The following is a 20,199-nucleotide window of genomic DNA, read 5'->3' on the forward strand; positions in this document are numbered from 1 at the left end:
TTAGGGATCAGTCTTTCAGTCGATTAATGATTGAAAGCATCTGAAGCGGTCGTCTCAAATAGCTAAAAATATCATGAACACCTTGTGCAACTGGTGAATCATAAATGAAAACTTTGGAGATATTTTGGAGGAGGTGGTCCCTGTGAGGGCCTTACTTTATAAAAGGAGAACTGTGTGGAGAGAAGGACTACGCAGGTAAAATGAAGCTATTTTTGCTCTTGGGATTGGTGGCTGTGGCTCTCTGTGAGCCAATCACATTTGTGGGGTAAATATCGATATTGTTTCACTATGGTATGAAGAAATATTACACTATGTGGAGGTGTAATAGCCTATCTAAGATTTTAAAGATGTTTTTCTGCATAATTTTATAGAGATAAGGTCCTCCAGCTGAAACCCATAAATGATGACCATGTGACCATCATCAGGGAACTGGGCGAGAAAATCAAGGTAAAGTGTAAAGTATTATTTAAATGAGGAAATATGTCTTTGTTTATTTAAATATATTTTTATTTTGTACAGAAGCTCTGAGAGACAATGTTAAAATTATTCTTTATGTTAAATTATAATTTTTTTATGTATGTTTCTCTCCTTAAAAAATGTCTTTAAAATGATAACAATGAATGCAAGTCAAACCGTGACCACTAGGTCGCACTATAAACAAACGAATCAGTATCCAACCCAAAACAGTTAATTTACTCACTAATTACTCTTTCTCAAGTGCTTCCAAAACAATATAAGTTTCTTTATTCTGTTGAACACTAAGGAATTTTCTCAGGGTGAGTAAAATGATTGCATATTTTTTCAGTTTTGGGTGAACTATTCCTTTCAACTGCTATCCTCTAATGCTTTATTTGTTGATTTAATACAAATCTAATTGACTAATCTAACAGTAACTGTGCACATTAAACCCTCTACAGCTGGATTTCTGGAAGCCTCGCAGTGCTGATCTCGTGACCATCGACATGACTGTTGATATCCACGTTCCTGCAGCTCAGCTCGCCATGGTCTCCACCATCCTACAGCAGAGCGACATGGAAGTCAAGTAGGTACTGGACAGAAAGTGACACAAAGAAATAGAAAATAGTTTATATATACTCCAAGATACATTGGTGAAGTCTGTAGATGGTATTTGGACAATATTTGAACATTTTACAAGTACTTCCCTTTTTTTATTTTATTGGTCAGCTGGCCCAATGTGTTCTGGTTCACTGGCCAGCTAGTGCACATTGCCCAGAGACATGATGTCAAAAACCCAGGAAGACGCTTATAGTGTAGTTCTTACAAGCCATTTGGTGTAGGCCTTAAAAAGCAAATTCTGTCAAAGAAAATATGAGCGTTGTAAATGTTTTTTTCTCAAAAGGCAAAATTACATCCACACACACCAAAAAAAAAAGTGAAATCATAATCAAGGCCCCCTTTTAAATGAGTGATTGTCTTTGCAGGGTGATGATTGATAATGTTCAGGAGGCTGTGGAGGATCAGATGGACAACAAGAGTCCAACAAAGGGTCACGACTACACAAAGTACAACAGCTGGGCAACGGTATGACTGTCAGTGCACTTACAATTTTCCTGAAACATTATTTTTGCTCTGACATATGTGTTTTGTTATGTTTTCATCTTCAGATCAATGACTGGGCAATCTCCATCAGCTCTGCCAACCCTGACCTGATCAGCAGGCAGTCGATCGGCAATACTTATGAGGGAAGAACCATGCACCTTCTGAAGGTAAAGTCTGTTCAGAACACTCCTGTATGAAAGAAATACTCACTCACACTCACAACTTTCCTTCAAGTTACTCCTTTATTTATCAGGGGTTCCCACAGTGGAATGAACCACCAATTACTCTGGCATATGTTTTGGTAAAAGAAATACGCTTTAGTTTTACTGAAATATAAAAAGTAACATTTTTTTAAGTAAAGTAAATATATATATATATATATATATATATATATATATATATATATATATATATACACACATATATACATATACATATATAAAAGGCACAGTATGTAATTTTCACCACTAGAGGGAACATATTCATGACAAACAAAGGCATATTTTGAAGAGTTGTCATCTTCATTGCAACCTACGAAATTCCTGCAGAAATCATGTTCATGGATGAGCTGAAGTATTCAGATCTTATCATCATGGAAGTATGAAGAAAATAAAGGCCAGTTAATACTTCTGCATTGAGTGCACACGGTAGGTCAGGTGATTCACACAAGAGGTCAGCGTCAACGCTCCCCATTCACTTTGAATGGGTGATGTTAAGAATTGCTGAATTTAATTGTGGATCCATCGGCGTTACTTCAGCAGCATTGCTCGCTGTAGTAGTTAGGGATTTCAAGCACCTATGGAAGTGTCAGCCAATCAGATCACTTTATGCAAATATGCCAGCTCAGACAGTTGCCATATTGATCACGTCAGTTCCAACTTTAGCAACGCCCTCCGTCAAGCGTTGACGCTCACGCCCCGTGTGAATGGGGCATTAGCCTTGAAACAGTCGCATATCATTTGTTGGTGTCTGGTACCTTTCAAAAAATGTAACTACTGTACACCTTGTGAAAAGGCAAAGAGCAAGATCTGTAATTGGTCAGCTTGTTATTGGTGACAAGTGTAGGCAGGGCTGAGCGTACAAAGACATGTGGTATAGGTGAACTGGATAAATTAAATTGCCCGTAGTGTGAGTTGTAAAGTGTGTGGGTGTTTCCCAGCACTAAGGGTTGTAATGGTGGAAGGGCATCTGCTGTGCAGTACTATTGCACTTCATTAATATTACCTGCAAGTAGAGTTTACACTTTCTGAATAAACTTTTTCTACATTTTAAAGTACATCTCAATTGCACATTCAGTAAAGAAAAGGACATTTAAAGAGTTGTATAATTGTTCACTCATCAGGCAATTTGTCCCAAAATACTGATCTATCTATAATGATTTTTATTTTTTTAAATTTTGTACAGATTGGAAAGAATACAGGGTCTAATAAGCCAGCTGTCTTTATGGACTGTGGTTTTCACGCCAGAGAATGGATCACCCATGCTTTCTGCCAGTGGTTTGTTAATGAGGTACAGAAGACTTTTTTTATTCAGTGTCTTTAATTCAGGATAACTCTAAATCTAAATTTCATTATTCGTTTGATCAGGCTGTGTCCACATATGGCAGTAATCCTGACATGACCAACCTTCTGGATACAATGGACTTCTTTGTTCTGCCTGTCTTCAACATTGATGGCTATGAATACACCTGGACCAGAGTATGTTCATAACATGTGTTATGTTTTATTCAACATATACTGTACATAAGGGGGACATATACATATTCAACATATATATATATATATATATATGTTGAATATGTATATATATATATATATGTGGGGAACATAAATTAGCATGGTTTAATGGAAAACATTATCCATGAAACTTTTAATTTTGCGAACAGTATTTTAGTAGACAAAGAGTTTGTTTGGATCCCATAGGACAGAATGTGGAGAAAGACTCGGTCCAAGAACAGTGGCAGCAGTTGTATCGGTACTGACCCCAACAGAAACTTCAATGCTGGATGGTGCAGTGAGTACATGCTTCCTTTTAAAGCTATTGTGCTTATATATTTGTGTACTAAAACAGGTGTAGTCTCCACACAGTATTAACTACTTAAACCAACTTCCTTGACCTTCCATTTTCACAAAAACACTATTGACAACCAGGTGGCTCAGTGGTTAGCACTGTCACCTCACAGCAAGATCATCACAGATTCGAGTCCCGGCATGGCCAGTTGGCATTTCTTTGTGGAGTTTGCATGTTCTTCTGGTGTTCGAGTGGGTTTTCTCCGGATGCTCTGGTTTTCTTTAGAGTCCCAAGAATGCAGTGTAGGTGAATTGGATGAACTAAATTGGCTGCATTGTAATGTGTGCATGTGGGTATGGGTGTTTCCCAGTACTGGGTTGCAGCTGGAAGGGCATCCGCTGTGTAAAACATATGCTGGAATAGTTGGTGGTTCATTCCACTGTGGTGACCCCTGATAAATAAGGAACTAAGTCGAAGGAAAATTAATGAATAAATTGTTGTCAACAAGCTAAAAAATAGCATGTGAAAAAAAACAATACTATGCTAGCTAGGTCTATAATAAAAGAGTGCGTATTAATGCTGGTTATATGCTGCGATCAAAAACTAAATTGGTGGGAGGAAGATCCGAATTGAAACCTCATCTGACCCCAGCACATTCCATTTAATCAACCACAAGATGTGCCATGACTCAACAAAACATTTTGTGTTTTTGAATTAAATCAGGTTATCCTTTTGAATCAAATTTTGAATTAAATGAACAATCAGGTTATCCTTACCAGTTTGTTACCATTCATTATTTAAAACCAATCATATAAAGTCATTTAGGAATCTTTGCCAAAGCTCCATAAGTGCAGTATCATACAGTGTGGTGGTACAAATAAACAAATGAATGCCATGTGCTCCGGACCAAAGAAGAGAAGGATCATCCAGACTGTTATCAGCAACAAGTCCAAAAGCCAGGGTCTGTCATGGTCAAAGGTAACTTGCACTTCTGTGATGGACCATTAATGCTGAAAAGTACATAGAGATTTTGGAGCACAATATGCTGCCTTCAGGAAGACATCTTTTCCAGGAATGCCTATGCATATTTCAACAAGACAATGCAAAACCACATTCCACGCACATTACAAAGACCTGGCTGTGGAGGAAGAGAATACAGGTTTTTGACTGGCCTGCATGCAGTCCTGACCTGTCTCCAATAGAGAATGTGTGGTGCATTTTAAAGCTCAAAATGCAATAACAAAGACTCCGCTCTGTCGCCCACCATAAGACTTGCTTGCAGGAAGAATGGGACAAAATTACATCTGAAATACTTCAACACTTGGTGTCTTCAGTCCCTAAACGTTTCTAAAAGTGTTGTGAAAAGGAATGGTAACATTATAAAGTGGTAAATGCTTTACTGTTCCAACTTTTGTTTTACTTGTTGCAAAAACCAACATTTGAATACATGTTTATTAAGTAAAAAATTATAAAAATCATGAGGTGCACACTAAATAATGTGCTGCTGTATTGTCCTCAATGAAATGCAAGTCAAAGTAAGTTTAGAAATCACTACTTTATTTTTTTAGTTGTGTTTTCCATACTGTCCCAACATTTATCACTCTATTTACAGAAAGAATAAATAAGCTTTCCATCGATGCATGATTTGTTGGCATATGACAACATTTGGCTGAGATAATCAAATAAAAACACTAAGAATAATCACTTTTAAAGGTGTCCAAATGAAGTTGTTAGACATGCATATTATTAATATGAATAGTGACACAGTGCACTTTTGGCTATTCTCACAAATATATACATGCGACTGGTTCTGTGGTTCATATATAGTATGTTTAATGTATTCCGTTCACTTTCCAGCCGTTGGAGCTTCCAGCAACCCTTGCAGTGACACCTACTGTGGAAGCAGTCCAGAGTCTGAGATTGAGTCCAAGAATTTGGCCAACTTCATCCGCACCAACAAGTCCGTCATCAAGGCCTACCTGACAGTCCACTCGTATTCCCAGCTGCTCCTCTTCCCCTATTCCTACAAATATGACCTGGCTGCACACCACTCTGAGCTGGTACCGCTTCACAAACACAGACAGACATGCATTTAAGCTCGCTTCAATATTATCTATTATATTTTCATATGTAACTGAGCAATATCTAATAAGATTTAAGACCCGAGTGTTAGTTTATATATAGTAATGTATTCTTTTTCTCAATCCTTTAGTTAAGTGTGTCTCAAGGAGCTATTGCAGCTCTGCGCAGTCTGTATGGAACCAAATACACTAGCGGCCCTGGTGCTGTGACCATCTGTGAGTATCAAAAGTTTTATGCCGAGTGCCAATTCACTTTCTTATACTATATCCTAAAAGTATGCACTTTTTTATGTTGCTTAATTACATCCCCTGTCAATCAACTTGACACACCCTTGACATTTCTTTTATATGTAATTACCTACCTTATTGGAGAAGCAGCAGCAGGTTAATCTGCCATTCGTGGGTCTTTCATGCAGAGAAATCTCCTCAGGTCTTTGGATAATTATGCTCTCAGAAGTTAATGTCCAAACATATCTTTATAGAAATTCACATTGTTGTTGCAGATTAAATATAACAAGGAGATATTAGATATTAATTGTCATTCGAACAACTTTACCAAAGCCTCTCTACTTGACGGTTGATCTCGTGTATCTGCCATGTTGTGGTTTGTTTACACAGATTGTACTGTAGTTCTAATTAAATTCACATCCAACGCACAATGTATTGTGGGCAATAGCTGTTAGAGTATGGACCGATCTACACTTTGAATATATACCTGAAATAGTACACCATCCGGGGGCAACGCAGTGGCGCAGTAGGTAGTGCTGTCGCCTCACAGCAAGAAGGTCGCTGGTTCGAGCCTCGGCTGGGTCAGTTGGCGTTTCTGTGTGGAGTTTGCATGTTCTTCCTGCGTTCGCGTGGGTTTCTCCCTGGGTTTTTCCCCCACAGTCCAAAGACATGCGTTACAGGGGAATTGGGTAGGCTAAACTGTCCATAGTGTATGTATGTGTGCAAATGAGTGTGTATGGGTTTCCCAGAGATGGGTTGCGGCTGGAAGGGCATCCGTTGGGTAAAACATATGCTGGATAGGTTGGCGATTCATTCCGCTGTGGCGACCCTAGATTGATAAAGGGACTAAGCCGAAAAGAAAATGAATGAATGAATGAATGAGTAGATCATTCGGGAACCTTTGCCATACTCTTTTTAACATACTACAGTTTGAGGCATGCTAATTTTATTTTCGAATGCTACTTAGGATGTATGCACTATCTGACAAAAGTCTTGTCACCTATCTGAGTTTTAGGAACAACAAATAATAACTTCTAGTTGATCATTTGGTATCAGAAGTGGCTTATATAAAAGGCAAAGGCCTCTAGATTATGCTTATTTGACCAAAATAAAATATGACCATGCCTTGAAGATCTGACTTTGCTTAGACAAAAGTCTTGTCAATTAACAGAAATAATGTACAGTATAGACTATAAAGTCGTGGCGCAGTGTAAACAGAATGAATATTGTGTATGACTCCCATGAGCTTGGAGGACTGCCTTCATACATCTCCGCAATGACCCAAATATGAATGGCAAAGAAAGCATTCTTGCAGGACTCCCAGAGTTCAAGATTCTTTGGATTCATCTTCAATGCCTCCTCCTTCATCTTACCCCAGACATGCTCAATAATGTTCAATTGAATGTTAATGTTCATGTCTGGTGACTGGGCTGGCCAATCCTGGAGCGCCTTGACCTTCTTTGCTTCCAGGAACTTTGATGTGGAGGCTGAAGTATGAGAAGAACGCTATACTGCTGGAGAATTCACCCTCTCCTGTGGTTTGTAATGGAATGGGCAGCACTAATGTCTTGACACCTCAGGATGTTGATGTTGCCATCCACTCTGCAGATCTCTCGCATGCCCCCACACTGAATGTAACCCCAAACCATGATTTTTCCTTCACCAAACTTGACTGATATCTATGAGAATCGTGGGTGCATGCAGATTCCAATTGGTCTTCTGCAGTATTTGTGATGTTTGGGATGCAGTTCAACAGATGATTCATTGGAAAAATCTATCTTCTGCCACTTTTCCAAATGATCAACTAGAAGTCTAGTTATTATTTGCTACTCTTACAACTGGGATCGACAACGAGACTTTTGTCAGGTAGTGTAGTATGGGAATTGGGACTCCGTATACGATTTCAGTTTGGAAACTTAATGCAGTGACCTTCTTATTTCTATCTGTGCATCTATTTGTAATATTATAACCTGAGTGGAGTCTCACAATTCACAGCCGATTCCAATATGCTAGCATGTTGCTAAGCTAACAATGTTATACTCCATACGGTAACATTTTACAATACGAGACACATAGTTAATGCATTTACTAATATGAACAAAGAATGAATAACATATTTATTACATTATTTATTTATATATCTGTGTCAATGTTAAGTTGTTCATTGTTAATTGTCAACTCATGAGTGCATTAAGTAATCCGTCATTGAATGTTACATTATAATTAATAAATGCTGTAAAAGCATACTGTATTTTATTTTTTCATGGATTAACTAATATTACCTATGTATCCTTTATTGTGAAGTGTTATTGTTTTTACTGAAACCAACTCTATATAAGTACATAGTCAACATTTTTATTGATTCCATTTGTCACCTCAAACGTTTAGCCTTTATATGGTTTACAAGGACTACCATCTGACCAAGAAAACCAAGATCCACTTTAGTGAGAAGGTTACTGCTGATATCTTGTAAACCAAACCCTTATCTCACCGCAGACCCTGCTGCTGGTGGCTCTGATGACTGGGCTTATGATCTGGGTGTGAAATACTCCTACACCTTTGAGCTGCGTGATGAAGGCCGTTACGGTTTCCTGCTGCCCGAGTCCCAGATCAAGCCCACTTGCGAGGAGACCATGCTGGCAGTCAAATACATCGCTAACCACGTCCTCAACAACCTGTACTGAGAGGGAACCATCTGATAGAAAGTTTATGAAACATGGCTGTGCGTTATGTGAGATACATTTACTGCACAACTCAAAATAATCATGATCAGTAAAGTAATAAAACACAGATGTCTTTTTGTTGAATCTTATCTTATACAAAGTACCCCAAACCTTTTTTTGTGTGGATACATACAATTGATAAAAATATTTTATTATGGTGGCTTGAAAGCCAACATACTCCTAAACTACTTAAACTTATTCTTCTTCTTCTTCTTAGACTATTTTTAGAACACATCTCCTCCTAGACCATTCATACTACAACCACCAAACTAACTCCAAACCTCTAAACTATACTGAATTAAGTTGCTATATCTTTTCTAACTGATCCGACATATGGTTTTCCGATAACTGACCCGGAAATTTCAGAAAAGTCTCATTGACTTAACATTGGACCAAACTTTCTGACCTCATAACTTTGCGCCAGACTGTCATATACGCTTAAAGATGGGCTCATTTAACTCAGACTACCAATCTGCCAACTAGCCACACCCTACTAGCCACACCCTAGCAACCACTTACAGCACCCTAGCAACTGTCCCATAGACTTATATTGTAAAAAAAACTGCCACTGACTTTACATTAGACATACTAACAACATGCCAATCTATACTAACAATATACTAACCCATACTAGAAACATAATAACAGTATACCAATCCATACTAGAAACATACTAACAAACATACTAATCATACTAGCAATATGCTAATTCATACTATAAACATACTAGCAACATGCTAATTCATACAAAATTCATGCTAGTTTTACTTGATATCACACCCTTATACTGAAGAAATGCCCACGGGAGAGCAAAACAAGGTTTTCCTCAACTGACCATGATTCATTTTATTGTACTAAATACCAATGTTAAAATTACAGATATATTAAAAGACCAAATTTAGCATACACTTCACTGTTGATGTAAAGGAAGGCAGCTAAATTGCGCGTTAAGCATTGTACGTTTATTTGCATCTAGACTCATAGTTTGGTGTAACGTGATATCACTTATAACATCATTGTCCTAATGCATTAAACCACCTTTTATTAACTGAAAAATGTCAGTACAGTGTAATCATGTGTAAATAATGTAAATTTAAAGATGATCAGAATTTTTGTGGCTTGAAACAAATTAAAATTAGACATGGATGTGCTGCACTTAGATGACTGAAAGTTGCAAATTAATTGCCATTTACCAACTAATTGCCCCAATAAAGAGTTTTAGGCCAATTTGGCTACTGAAACGCCGATTTGCAAACTTACAAATATTCATATCGTCCAATCCTGCTTGCATCTCCTTATTGGTGTTACTGGATCTTAGTCAGGCATAGTCATCCTTTCTTAATATTATTATTTGTCAGTAAATGAAATAGACTCAACGTTTTATTGTGGAGTACCCCAAGGCTCAGTACCCAGACCATTTCTTTTTACTCTGTATTTCCATACTACCCCCTAGGTCAGGGGTTTTCAATCTCGATCCTGTAGGTTCGGTGTTTTAGCTCCAACCCCAATCAGACACACCTAATCAAGCTTTTACTAGGCTTTCTAGAAACATCCCTGCGGGTTTGTTAAGGCAAGTTGAAGCTAAGATCTGAAGAACACCAGGCCTCAATACTGCGTTTGAAAACCCCTGCCCTAAATGATATCATTGAGAAGATTGTCTTGTAATACTTGTATACTCATAAATGGATGATTTTTAATTAAACACACAGCCGTAACTGTTTTGTATATTGCATTTCTGTACAATGTTGTTGTTTCACTGAAGCTGTTACTCCCAATGCCTACATATACAAGACCTAACACTTAACATTGTGTTCCTCAACCCAGGCTCATTCTAAAAACATACCCCTTTGTACATTTCTGGAGAGAGCAAAATACGTCCCAGAAGCTATGTTTACACCTGCTGTTCTCGCATAAATCCACCAGAGGCCGCTGTCGACTGACTTACTGACTGATTAACCAATCGATCCCCCCACCATCCCCTAAACCCAACCAAGTGTTTTAAAAAGCACCGATTGACCCGCCCACCCACTTCGCTAAACCCAACCGACAGTGTTTGAAAATGCAATCCAGAAAAAGAAACGGCCCCTGATTTTTACCACATTCTCACTCTGTTATTTACTTGTTTATTTTATTTTTTAGCTTTTGTTTTTGTCTTACCTGTTCTCTGGAACGAGTCTTCACTAGACTTCACTAGGTCAATTCCTCTCTGCGTCTCAAGTCCACAGATGTACACCGCAAGCTACTGGACAAACTGGTCACAGCAAAAAAAGCCATCCATATGGAGGTAAGCAGTCAGCTGGTAAGCGAGAAAAGGAACGGCGTCATCGGAGCCATACATTCCTCTGCCTACATAATTTGCAATCTTTAGAAATGTGTAGACCATTTCAATGTGGCGATGTCACTAGCCCATGAACATTTCCTGCTTGTTGTCAAGCTATTTCGTAACTAACAAGAGCCAATTTAATCATGTCTTAACTTTAAAAAAGCCATCTTAACATTATTTAGCAATATGTGGACCTTTCTGGATTCTTGGAAGCTATGGAAATTAAAAATGTAATACAGGAATTATGTTAGGACCATTGTTATTGTTTACATCCATCAAAATGGTCTATATACAGTAGGGCTACATTTTAAGAATGAATTTTTCTGGAGATATACAATTTTTAGTCTGAGGCGCAAAATCCTGTTGGTGACGCTATCTAGTCAGAGTCCTGACATTTTAGTCAAATATTTGAGGCCCAAGGATGTTCTAAAATTTACACTGTACGTGTCATAAGAGTGTATGGGTGTTTCCCAGCATGGTGCTGGGTTGCGGCTGGAAGGGCATCCGAGAGGGGTCTGAATGCAGACTCGGTGCAGTTGCAATCTGAGCTGCATGCAGTGCTTTTTAATAGTGCATTGTGTCTGACACTGTATCTCTGAGATATGCAGTCTCAGCTTGCAAATCCAAGTCTTCATCCAGATGCTACTGGGGCGTCCGCTGCATAAAACATATGCCAGAGTAGTTAGCGATTCATTCCACTGTGGCAACTTCCGAAAAATTAGGGACTAAGCCGACGGAAAATGAATGAATGAATTAACATCATGTCACAGCCATATCACCCTGCAGCCCAAGACCAGTTACTCACTGAAGCTAAGCAGGGCTGAGGCTGGTCAGTACCTGGATGGGAGACCACATGGGAAAACTAGGTTGCTGTTGGACGTGGTGTTAGAGAGGCCAGCAGGGGTGCTCAACCTGTTGTCTGTGTGAGTCTTAATGCCCCAGTAAAAGTGAGGGGGACACTATACTGTCTGTGGGTGCCGTCTTTCGGATGAGAGGTTAAACCGTGGTCCTGACTCTCTGTGGTCATTAAAAATCCCATGGCACTTCTCGTAAAGAGTAGGGGTGTAACCCCTGTGTCCTGGCCAAAGTCCCTAAATCGGCCCATCATGCCCTCCCAATTATCCCCGTCCACCGAATTGGCTCTATCACTGTCTCTCCACTCCACCTATAGCTGGTGTGTGGTGAGCGCACTGCCGCCGTTGTCCTGTGGCTTCTATCACATCATCCAAGTGGATGCTGCACACTGGTGGTGATGATGGTGGTGATGATTGTGAAGTGCTTTGGGTGTATGGCCATACACAATAAATGCGCTTTACAAATACACATATGTCATAAGACAACTTTTGTAGTTCCCATCTGTTCTAAGAGGTATGTGGACACATACCATTAGTTGATAGAGTTCAAGCCTCATCACTTGATGTCTCTCCTGCACAACAATCAAATAAGTCAAATAGTATACTTGATTAAAGGTATCAAGCCTTATTTCGGTCTCTACTTCATTGATGCTTCAGTTTTCATAAATTAAAAGAGTGTCAAAAAAAATTGACCCAAATATTCAAACTCTTTATTCTGTGCAATAATTAAAATAGATTAATCTGTGCAAATGTATATGTATTTATCCGTTTCTTCTTGCTCTGACCAAGCCACAATCAATGCTTTTCGTCATTTCCACTGAAGACACTTCTGAACACAGGAAATAGAAAGCTGAACAGAGAATTATTAAAGAGGTTTGGACACATGAAGTCTGTACTCTGTCTTTTAATGGGTATATACTGGATTTTCGCTTAGCTAAGCACTTCTCTAATGGCTTATTTTGACGTATTATAGACACTAGATGGTCATTTAGCAACATAACATCAAAAAATAGCTTCTTAATTGCCAACTCAGCAGCTTTAAGTGTGATGAAACCATAGCCTTAAGGTTCTCCATTACTGTCCCAAACCACTCTGCTTGACAGAAAGTGACATATAAAGCAAGGTTGTCAATGTCCATTACTAAAACCTTACTGTTACTGATTCCACCTCCAAGTGAAGTGAATTGGCTTGAACATCCAGATGGTTTCCGCATTATGGTGATGATGGGAAAAGTAACAAAACCAAACTCACAAGAGATGGTTTTCTGTGATTGCACCCCTTATATAAAACAGATGCATACAAGCTTTGTTTCCAACAGCCATTTTCAGTGATCCACTCACAAGTGGTCAGCTGAGATGCATTAGTGTGTCCGGGTGGTAACGTTTGCTAACCTACAGTGCGTACATGTTTGGATTGCATTTAGACCGTGCCATCTAATCACAAAATGCAATACTTTTGCAGGAGTGCTAAGTGTGATGCACAGGGAGGCTACTATGAGTATGAGCAGGAAACAGGGTTCCCAGGGTACTCGAACATGCTTGATTTTCAGACATTAAATCAAGGCTTGGAAAGTACTTAAAAACAAACATAGGTCCTTGAAAGTGCTCGAATTTAAAGTTTATAGTGTTAATTCAACAATTGTACTGTGCTGCTTTCAAAGCCTGATCTTATACATGAACTATGACAAATTATGCGTTTTATCAATACTTAAGAAAATGAAATTGAATATTGGCAGTACAAAATTCAACTAATTGTATTAAAGTTCTTTAGACATGACTTTAAATGGATGTTTGAAATGTCAATCAACATGTTTAATATTTAAAACATCATCATTGTGACATTTTAATGCAAATATTAAGTGTAAATGAAATGTTAAGTCAGGAAGGACTTTTATGGCGCTACATAAGCTTGGGGAGTGAAATACAAAGGTGCTCGATTTAAAATATTTGTGATTTAAAAAGTGCTTGAATTTGGTGTCCATGAAAAAGCGGGGATCCTGAGGAAAGTATGTGAATAAAAAGCATGTGGATACGTTTTTATTGTAATTCATATATATATATATATATATATATATATATATATATATATATATATATATATATATATATATATATATATATATATATATATCTTATATATATATATATATATATATAATTACTCTGCACATTCAAAATGGTTCCATATGTGTGTTGACCAAAAAATAATTAAATAATCTAAGAAAAGACTGCACAATCTTAAACATCAAAAATTATATTGACAATGGTCACACTAGACAAGAACTAAACTCTTGCCCCTTTTTTACTTCAGTAAACTGCTTTGTCACTTAGTCTCGCTGGTGTCTTTTTGATGTTTGGTTACATCAGGAAGTATGGTTACCTCGTTTTGGTATCAAAAAATATATCGCAGCTGAACCCCTGTTTTTAATTATCGGTAAAAAAAAGATATAATTTATTGAAAAATGGAAACCATGAACAACCGTTATTTGATATGACTCTAACGCCATCTTGTGGTTACTTGATTCAGAAATGTCATTTCCATCAGCACCAGCGCTGAGTAAAGTAACAGATAGTAACGCCATGGCACCACCATAGTATTTAAAATAACTACAGTACATACAGTAAGACATTACATTAGTTACAGACTGCAGTATAATTAAGTTGGCGAAAAGCAGTATTATTCAAACAATATTAAGAACTTGTTTTCAATTTACAGATACAAAAAAATAATATTGCACATTTATTTACATTATTTCAATGTTATATATATATAAAACCACTATATAAATATATATATATATATATATATATATATATATATATATATATATATATATATAAATATATATATATATATATATATATATATATATATATATATATATATAAATATATATATATATATATATATATATATATATATATATATATATATATATATATATATATATATATATATATATATATATATATATATATATATATATATATATATATACTGTGTCCAATTTCAAATGTTTCATACAGGAACGTCTCACCATTAGCAAATACACTCTATATTCGCAAAAGTTTTCATTGAAATCATTGAAATCCAATAGTATTGTGGATACAATCACTTCAGTGGCCACATGTGTATAAAATCAAGCACTTGGCATGCAGGCTACTATTGTACAAACATACGAGAAAGAATTTCACTATTGGGAGCTTAGTGAGTTCAAGCGTGGTACCAAGATAGTAGCGCTGGGCGATATGTCATTGTTTTTAAATCCCTGATTGAAAAAAAAAATCTATGTATAATTTAAATGCCATTACAAAGTTTGCAGTAAACACAATTTTAACTTGTCATGAAGTTCAATGTCAAAGTACGATGCGATCCTGGATTAACATCTATGTTGATGGTACATCATTTTTGTTCGAAAATGTAATCCATACCTATTCCCTACCCCTAAATCCAACCATAACTGAAAATTATTCCCAAAATCAGAGGGAATAGGTGGACAACAATCATGTAGAAGTGCAACCCATAACCGTAAACTTTAACTTGACATAAACAGTAAATGCATCCCTTAATTCTGATTGGCTGATTGGAATGTCGTTGCAGGATCAACACAGATGTAAAATAAATACAGAAAGATGTCCAACTTGGTGAAATCAGGTTGGCGCTATTTGAATCGTCCTCATATAGCCTCTATGCGGCCGTGTTTATATTTTAACAACAGATAAACTGCAAAAATCGATATAATATCTCAGCTAAAAAATGTCTCAAAATTGGACTTTAAATCAAAACGTGAATAATAATGGACGACCAATGCCGGAGCTAATGGCTAAATAAATTTATTTATTTATTTATTTATTTATTTATTTATTTAGTTAGTTATTTGACCATAGCTTCACTCTTTTAATTCATTATTTTAGAACAGCTACACTTTTTAATAATTTTCTCGCAGCCCCATGAGCAAATTGCAGCCTGCAGGTTAATGATGACGTAATTATCGTTCGACTCCCCAACAGCGGCACCTTGCTCAGTCATCAGCAAAATCATTTGTTTGAGATACGCCAGAGATGAAAAATTGATAACAAAAAGCGCAAAGGTGCCGTTGAAAAGGCCAGAATTAATAAAGCCGAGTACATTTTCGTTAAAACCAGCGGCAGCGAGAGTACAACAACACACGAAGACGATGAAACGGCCGGTAAGTTAGCAGTAAACTAGCCAGCCAGGAGCAGTACAAAACAACGATGTCTGCAAACCACCGTTGATGTACCGAACGTTTTCTTGTACTGTAGCTTTTCAGCAGCTACAGCAGCCTCTTGTCCAGTTTGCTGCTAACGGTGAAGAGCCAGGCCCCGTAACGTTACCAAGCACCAGTCATGAGCCCAACACGCATGAATGGGCAGGTAGGATTGTCATTGAGTGAATATGAGAATTCAAATAATTAATATTAATGAACATAACACCTGCTGAATGAAAAATGCCCCGAGACAGTTAATAAAGTCAGGTGATTCACTACACTATTCTGACTTAACTTGATAAGAAAGCTAAAAAAATGGGGAAAAAACATGAAGCCATCATTAGAAAGTAATACTGTGGTTAAAAAGTCTGTCAGAGTACAGTGCAGTACTTGTTTTATTCTTTATTTGTGTTTAAGGACTGGATATCTGTGAACAATTTTGCACAGAATATATATTCAGATATTACAGAAAAGAACATTGTCATGTTTTAAAGGATTGTGTTGGAGGTTTAGCTACCCTTTATTCTCATATTTATGAAAAATAATCAATAGTTATAAAGCAGTTTTTCCTTGAAAACGATGTGATAGTGTCATTAGAAAATTCAATACATTTAATTTTAATCTTTGTTTTATATATGTGTGTGTGTGTATATATATATATATATATATATATATATATATATATATATATATATATATATATATATATATATATATATACATACATATATATATATATATATATATATATATATATATATATATATATATATATATATATATATATATATATATATACATATATATATATATATATATATACATATATATATACATACATATATATATATATATACATATATATATATATATATATATATATATATATATATATATATATATATATATGTATGTATGCATGTATATGTATTTGATATTTTTTCAATTCAAGGTTTGGATATTCATGAGCACTAATTCTTACAGAAAATAGATTCTTATACTGTAAACATTACATTGTGTTAACTGTTACATTACATTGTGTTAACAAAAGTACTGAATTGGAAATGATGTTATTTTAATATAGTCAGTCGTGAACTGAAGTGGGTCGGTCTAAGGCTTGAAACTCCAGCGCTGAAAAGGAGTCCCACTCTAGCCCTGAATTCAAGTCATTTCAAGGCTTCATTTACAAGTAAAGGTAAGACCAGTGTTCAAATCCTGTGTGTGTATGAGAGAGCTCACGCATCCGCCGTGGTGCTGTGTGTGTGTAAATGTGAATGAGAGAGCTCACGCATCCGCCGTGGTGCTGTGTTTGTCACTTCTTATAGCTGTCTGTAGCATCAAGCTGAGTGTGTTTTTGGGAGGCATGTTTAATCAATGAACATTTTACATTCTTCCTTGGCCCAAAATGTACCTGCTATATATATATATATATATATATATATATATATATATATATATATATATATATATATATATATATATATATATATATATATATATATATACAGTATGCCATTAGAGATTTAAAAATAAAATATAAGGATATCATTGCAGGTGTTTATGTTTTACCTAGCCAGTTTCAATGGTCTAAAAGCACTAAATGTGCTCAAAAGCATTTCTACAGTGAGAAAAACAGACATTCACAAGCTCTGTTCTAAATTGTCAAATAATTCATATGAGAAGTGTGTGTGGCCAGATCAGCCTCATCCATATCAGACGGAAGTCCTCTCAGAAACACTTTGCATGAGTACACTTGTTTCATGTAGTGGTATGGAGGAATACTCCCTTCCCAAATTCAAGAGGTTTCTGAGTTTGCAGCAGGGAGGTGTGGTCAGGGGAGGGTGGTGAGGCAGTGCCTCTCCTGTCATCATCTTCACCTGCCATCATGAGATGTACACTAATGATAAAATAAATAAGTGTCCACTGATCTGTGCTATAAAAGCAGTTTCTGTATGATTCAAATGATTTCAATCACTTTTATAATCAAAATCACTGTATTTTGCATATTTCCTGTTCAGTTATAGTTTAGGATGCGAGGTGAGGCAGCCTGAGCTGTGCCTCACGTCTGATCCCTTGGAAACTGGCTTGAGCGCATGCCTTTTGCTTTCTCAGTGTATGCTAGCAATGTAATGCTTTATTAAAATGTTTTTATACAATGTAGACATGTGTATTATAAAATTGGACTTTCAATCAAAATGTGAATAAATAATGGACGACCAATGCCGGAGCTGAAGGGCTAGCTTCAACGGACAGGACAGAAGATAACTCCATCATTTCAAAGCAATTCGAGTCATTTCAGGACTTCATTTACAAGTAAAGGTAAGACCAGTGATCAAATCCTGTGTGTGTGAATCGGAGAGCTCGCGCATCTGCCATGGTGCTGTATGTGTGTGAGTGTGAATGAGAGAGAGTGAGCGCATCCGCCGTGGTGCTGTGTGTCACTTGTTATAGTTGACTGTAGCATCCAGCTGAGTGTTTTTTGGGAGGCATATTGGACCGCTATACATTTTACATTCTTACTTGGCCCAATATGTACCTGCTATGTGCATTGAAAAAATGCTGATAAGGTATATGAAACACAATCTGTAGTTGGCAAATATAATTAGGTGGATATGTTTGTAAATCTGACTTTGAAAGAGTCAGTACCTCACCAGCCACAAACCTCACTGCACCTCACTGATTCCCAACGATGGACCAGATAGTCACCAGGGCTGGTGCTCAGTGGCAAGAGGTAGACCCAGGTGGAGTGTGAGCCTTTTGGGCACCCCCCTCCCCCCAACTGAAGCCAAGGTCCCTAAGACTGTGACTTACTTTTGACCACCAATTGGATGCCTCCATCACTCTTCCCGCCCACGCCCTCCTCATACTCACCTATGAAGTCCCCCAACTCCTCTGCCACATGTCTCTGCTTCATTGAGGGATGGAAGTCTCTGAGTTGGGATTGTCTGGTTAAAAACCACTACAGTTTTTACTATAGTAATTAATTTAGTAGTTTTCCATAAAATTATAAATTTAAAAAATAAATTACATACAATTATACAATATCACTTTTGCACACTTAGTCGCGCACACTTAGTCTTGTAGTAGTTTGCCGTTAAGATAGATAGATAGATAGATAGATAGATAGATAGATAGATAGATAGATAGATAGATAGATAGATAGATAGATAGATAGATAGATAGATAGATAAATAGATAGATCATTATTACTGTAAAAACATTATAAATAATGGTTCCCATTAGCTTACAGTTAACAAGCAGTTTTTGTTAATGTACTCTTTCAAATTGCATTATGGGAGCATGTTCTCTGGTCCAACAACTTGTGATATTACTTATTGAATGTAACTGAGCCACATTTATTTTATCCTGACAGTTCTTTACCATGTAATATATTACAAACCAAAAGCGACAACTAATGGAAAACACAAATAACAAGCAAACATCTGTCCAATAATTTAGAAATGTTGTTGTTATATTATATTGTTGTTATATTATATTGTTATATACAATACATATATTGTTGTTGCAAGTTGTTTTTAGTTTGTTGTTGTTGTTGTAAGTTGCATCTTTGCAAAATTACATTTGACTGTTTTCTCATCTCGTCCGTCCGTCCAGAAGAAACAGAACATAAGATCTTGACAAACATTGCTTTCAAAGTTTCAAGATGTAGTTGGGAGGTCAAAATTAAATTAAACCTGAAAGTAATTAAACTATTATCTTGGTCACATTTTTGATTTTATGATGAGAAAACGGTCTAAATCATATGGTGTCGCTTATGTTATTCTTGAAGGCAATTTTAGTTCTAGCCTTGTATTTTTGAGTGGTAAAAACAGCTGTACCAGCTCATCACCACAAGATGTCAGCCAGCTCTCACAAACCTATTCTGCAGATTTCATTTCAGACAAAGACAACTGTAAAGCATAGACATAACGTGAAGTGATATTACATTAACATAAATGTGGAATCAAAATCTAAGTAAATTATTAAATCAGTCAATCAATGAATAAATAATAGGCAAGACAAATGGTGATGTTGGCTTGTGAAAGCCTGAATAAAACGTTTTAAAAGTTTCAGCTCAAGATTGTCACGTTTGAAGTAGCTTTAAAGCTTGCACTTGTCGATTTTGAGCTTGATCATAATGATTTAGCATGAGATAACACATTATTAGCCTGTTTCTTGCATATTTTAACAC

At 36.6% G+C, this 20,199-nt stretch overlaps 1 protein-coding gene across 1 annotated transcript; it reads left to right on the forward strand.

Moving 5' to 3' along the window:
* The first annotated feature begins 155 nt into the window (after positions 1-155).
* cpb1 (carboxypeptidase B1 (tissue)) lies at positions 156-8,669 on the forward strand. Its single transcript, XM_056450744.1, has 11 exons — positions 156-265; positions 372-447; positions 918-1,042; positions 1,443-1,542; positions 1,626-1,727; positions 2,965-3,069; positions 3,147-3,257; positions 3,483-3,573; positions 5,428-5,630; positions 5,783-5,867; positions 8,376-8,669. The coding sequence occupies exons 1-11, from the start codon at positions 201-203 to the stop codon at positions 8,561-8,563; spliced, it is 1,251 nt and encodes a 416-aa protein (XP_056306719.1). The 5' UTR covers positions 156-200; the 3' UTR covers positions 8,564-8,669.
* Positions 8,670-20,199: the final 11,530 nt, after the last annotated feature.

The sequence above is a fragment of the Danio aesculapii genome, chromosome 24, assembly GCF_903798145.1.
Source record: "Danio aesculapii chromosome 24, fDanAes4.1, whole genome shotgun sequence".
Taxonomy (NCBI): Eukaryota; Metazoa; Chordata; class Actinopteri; order Cypriniformes; family Danionidae; genus Danio; species Danio aesculapii.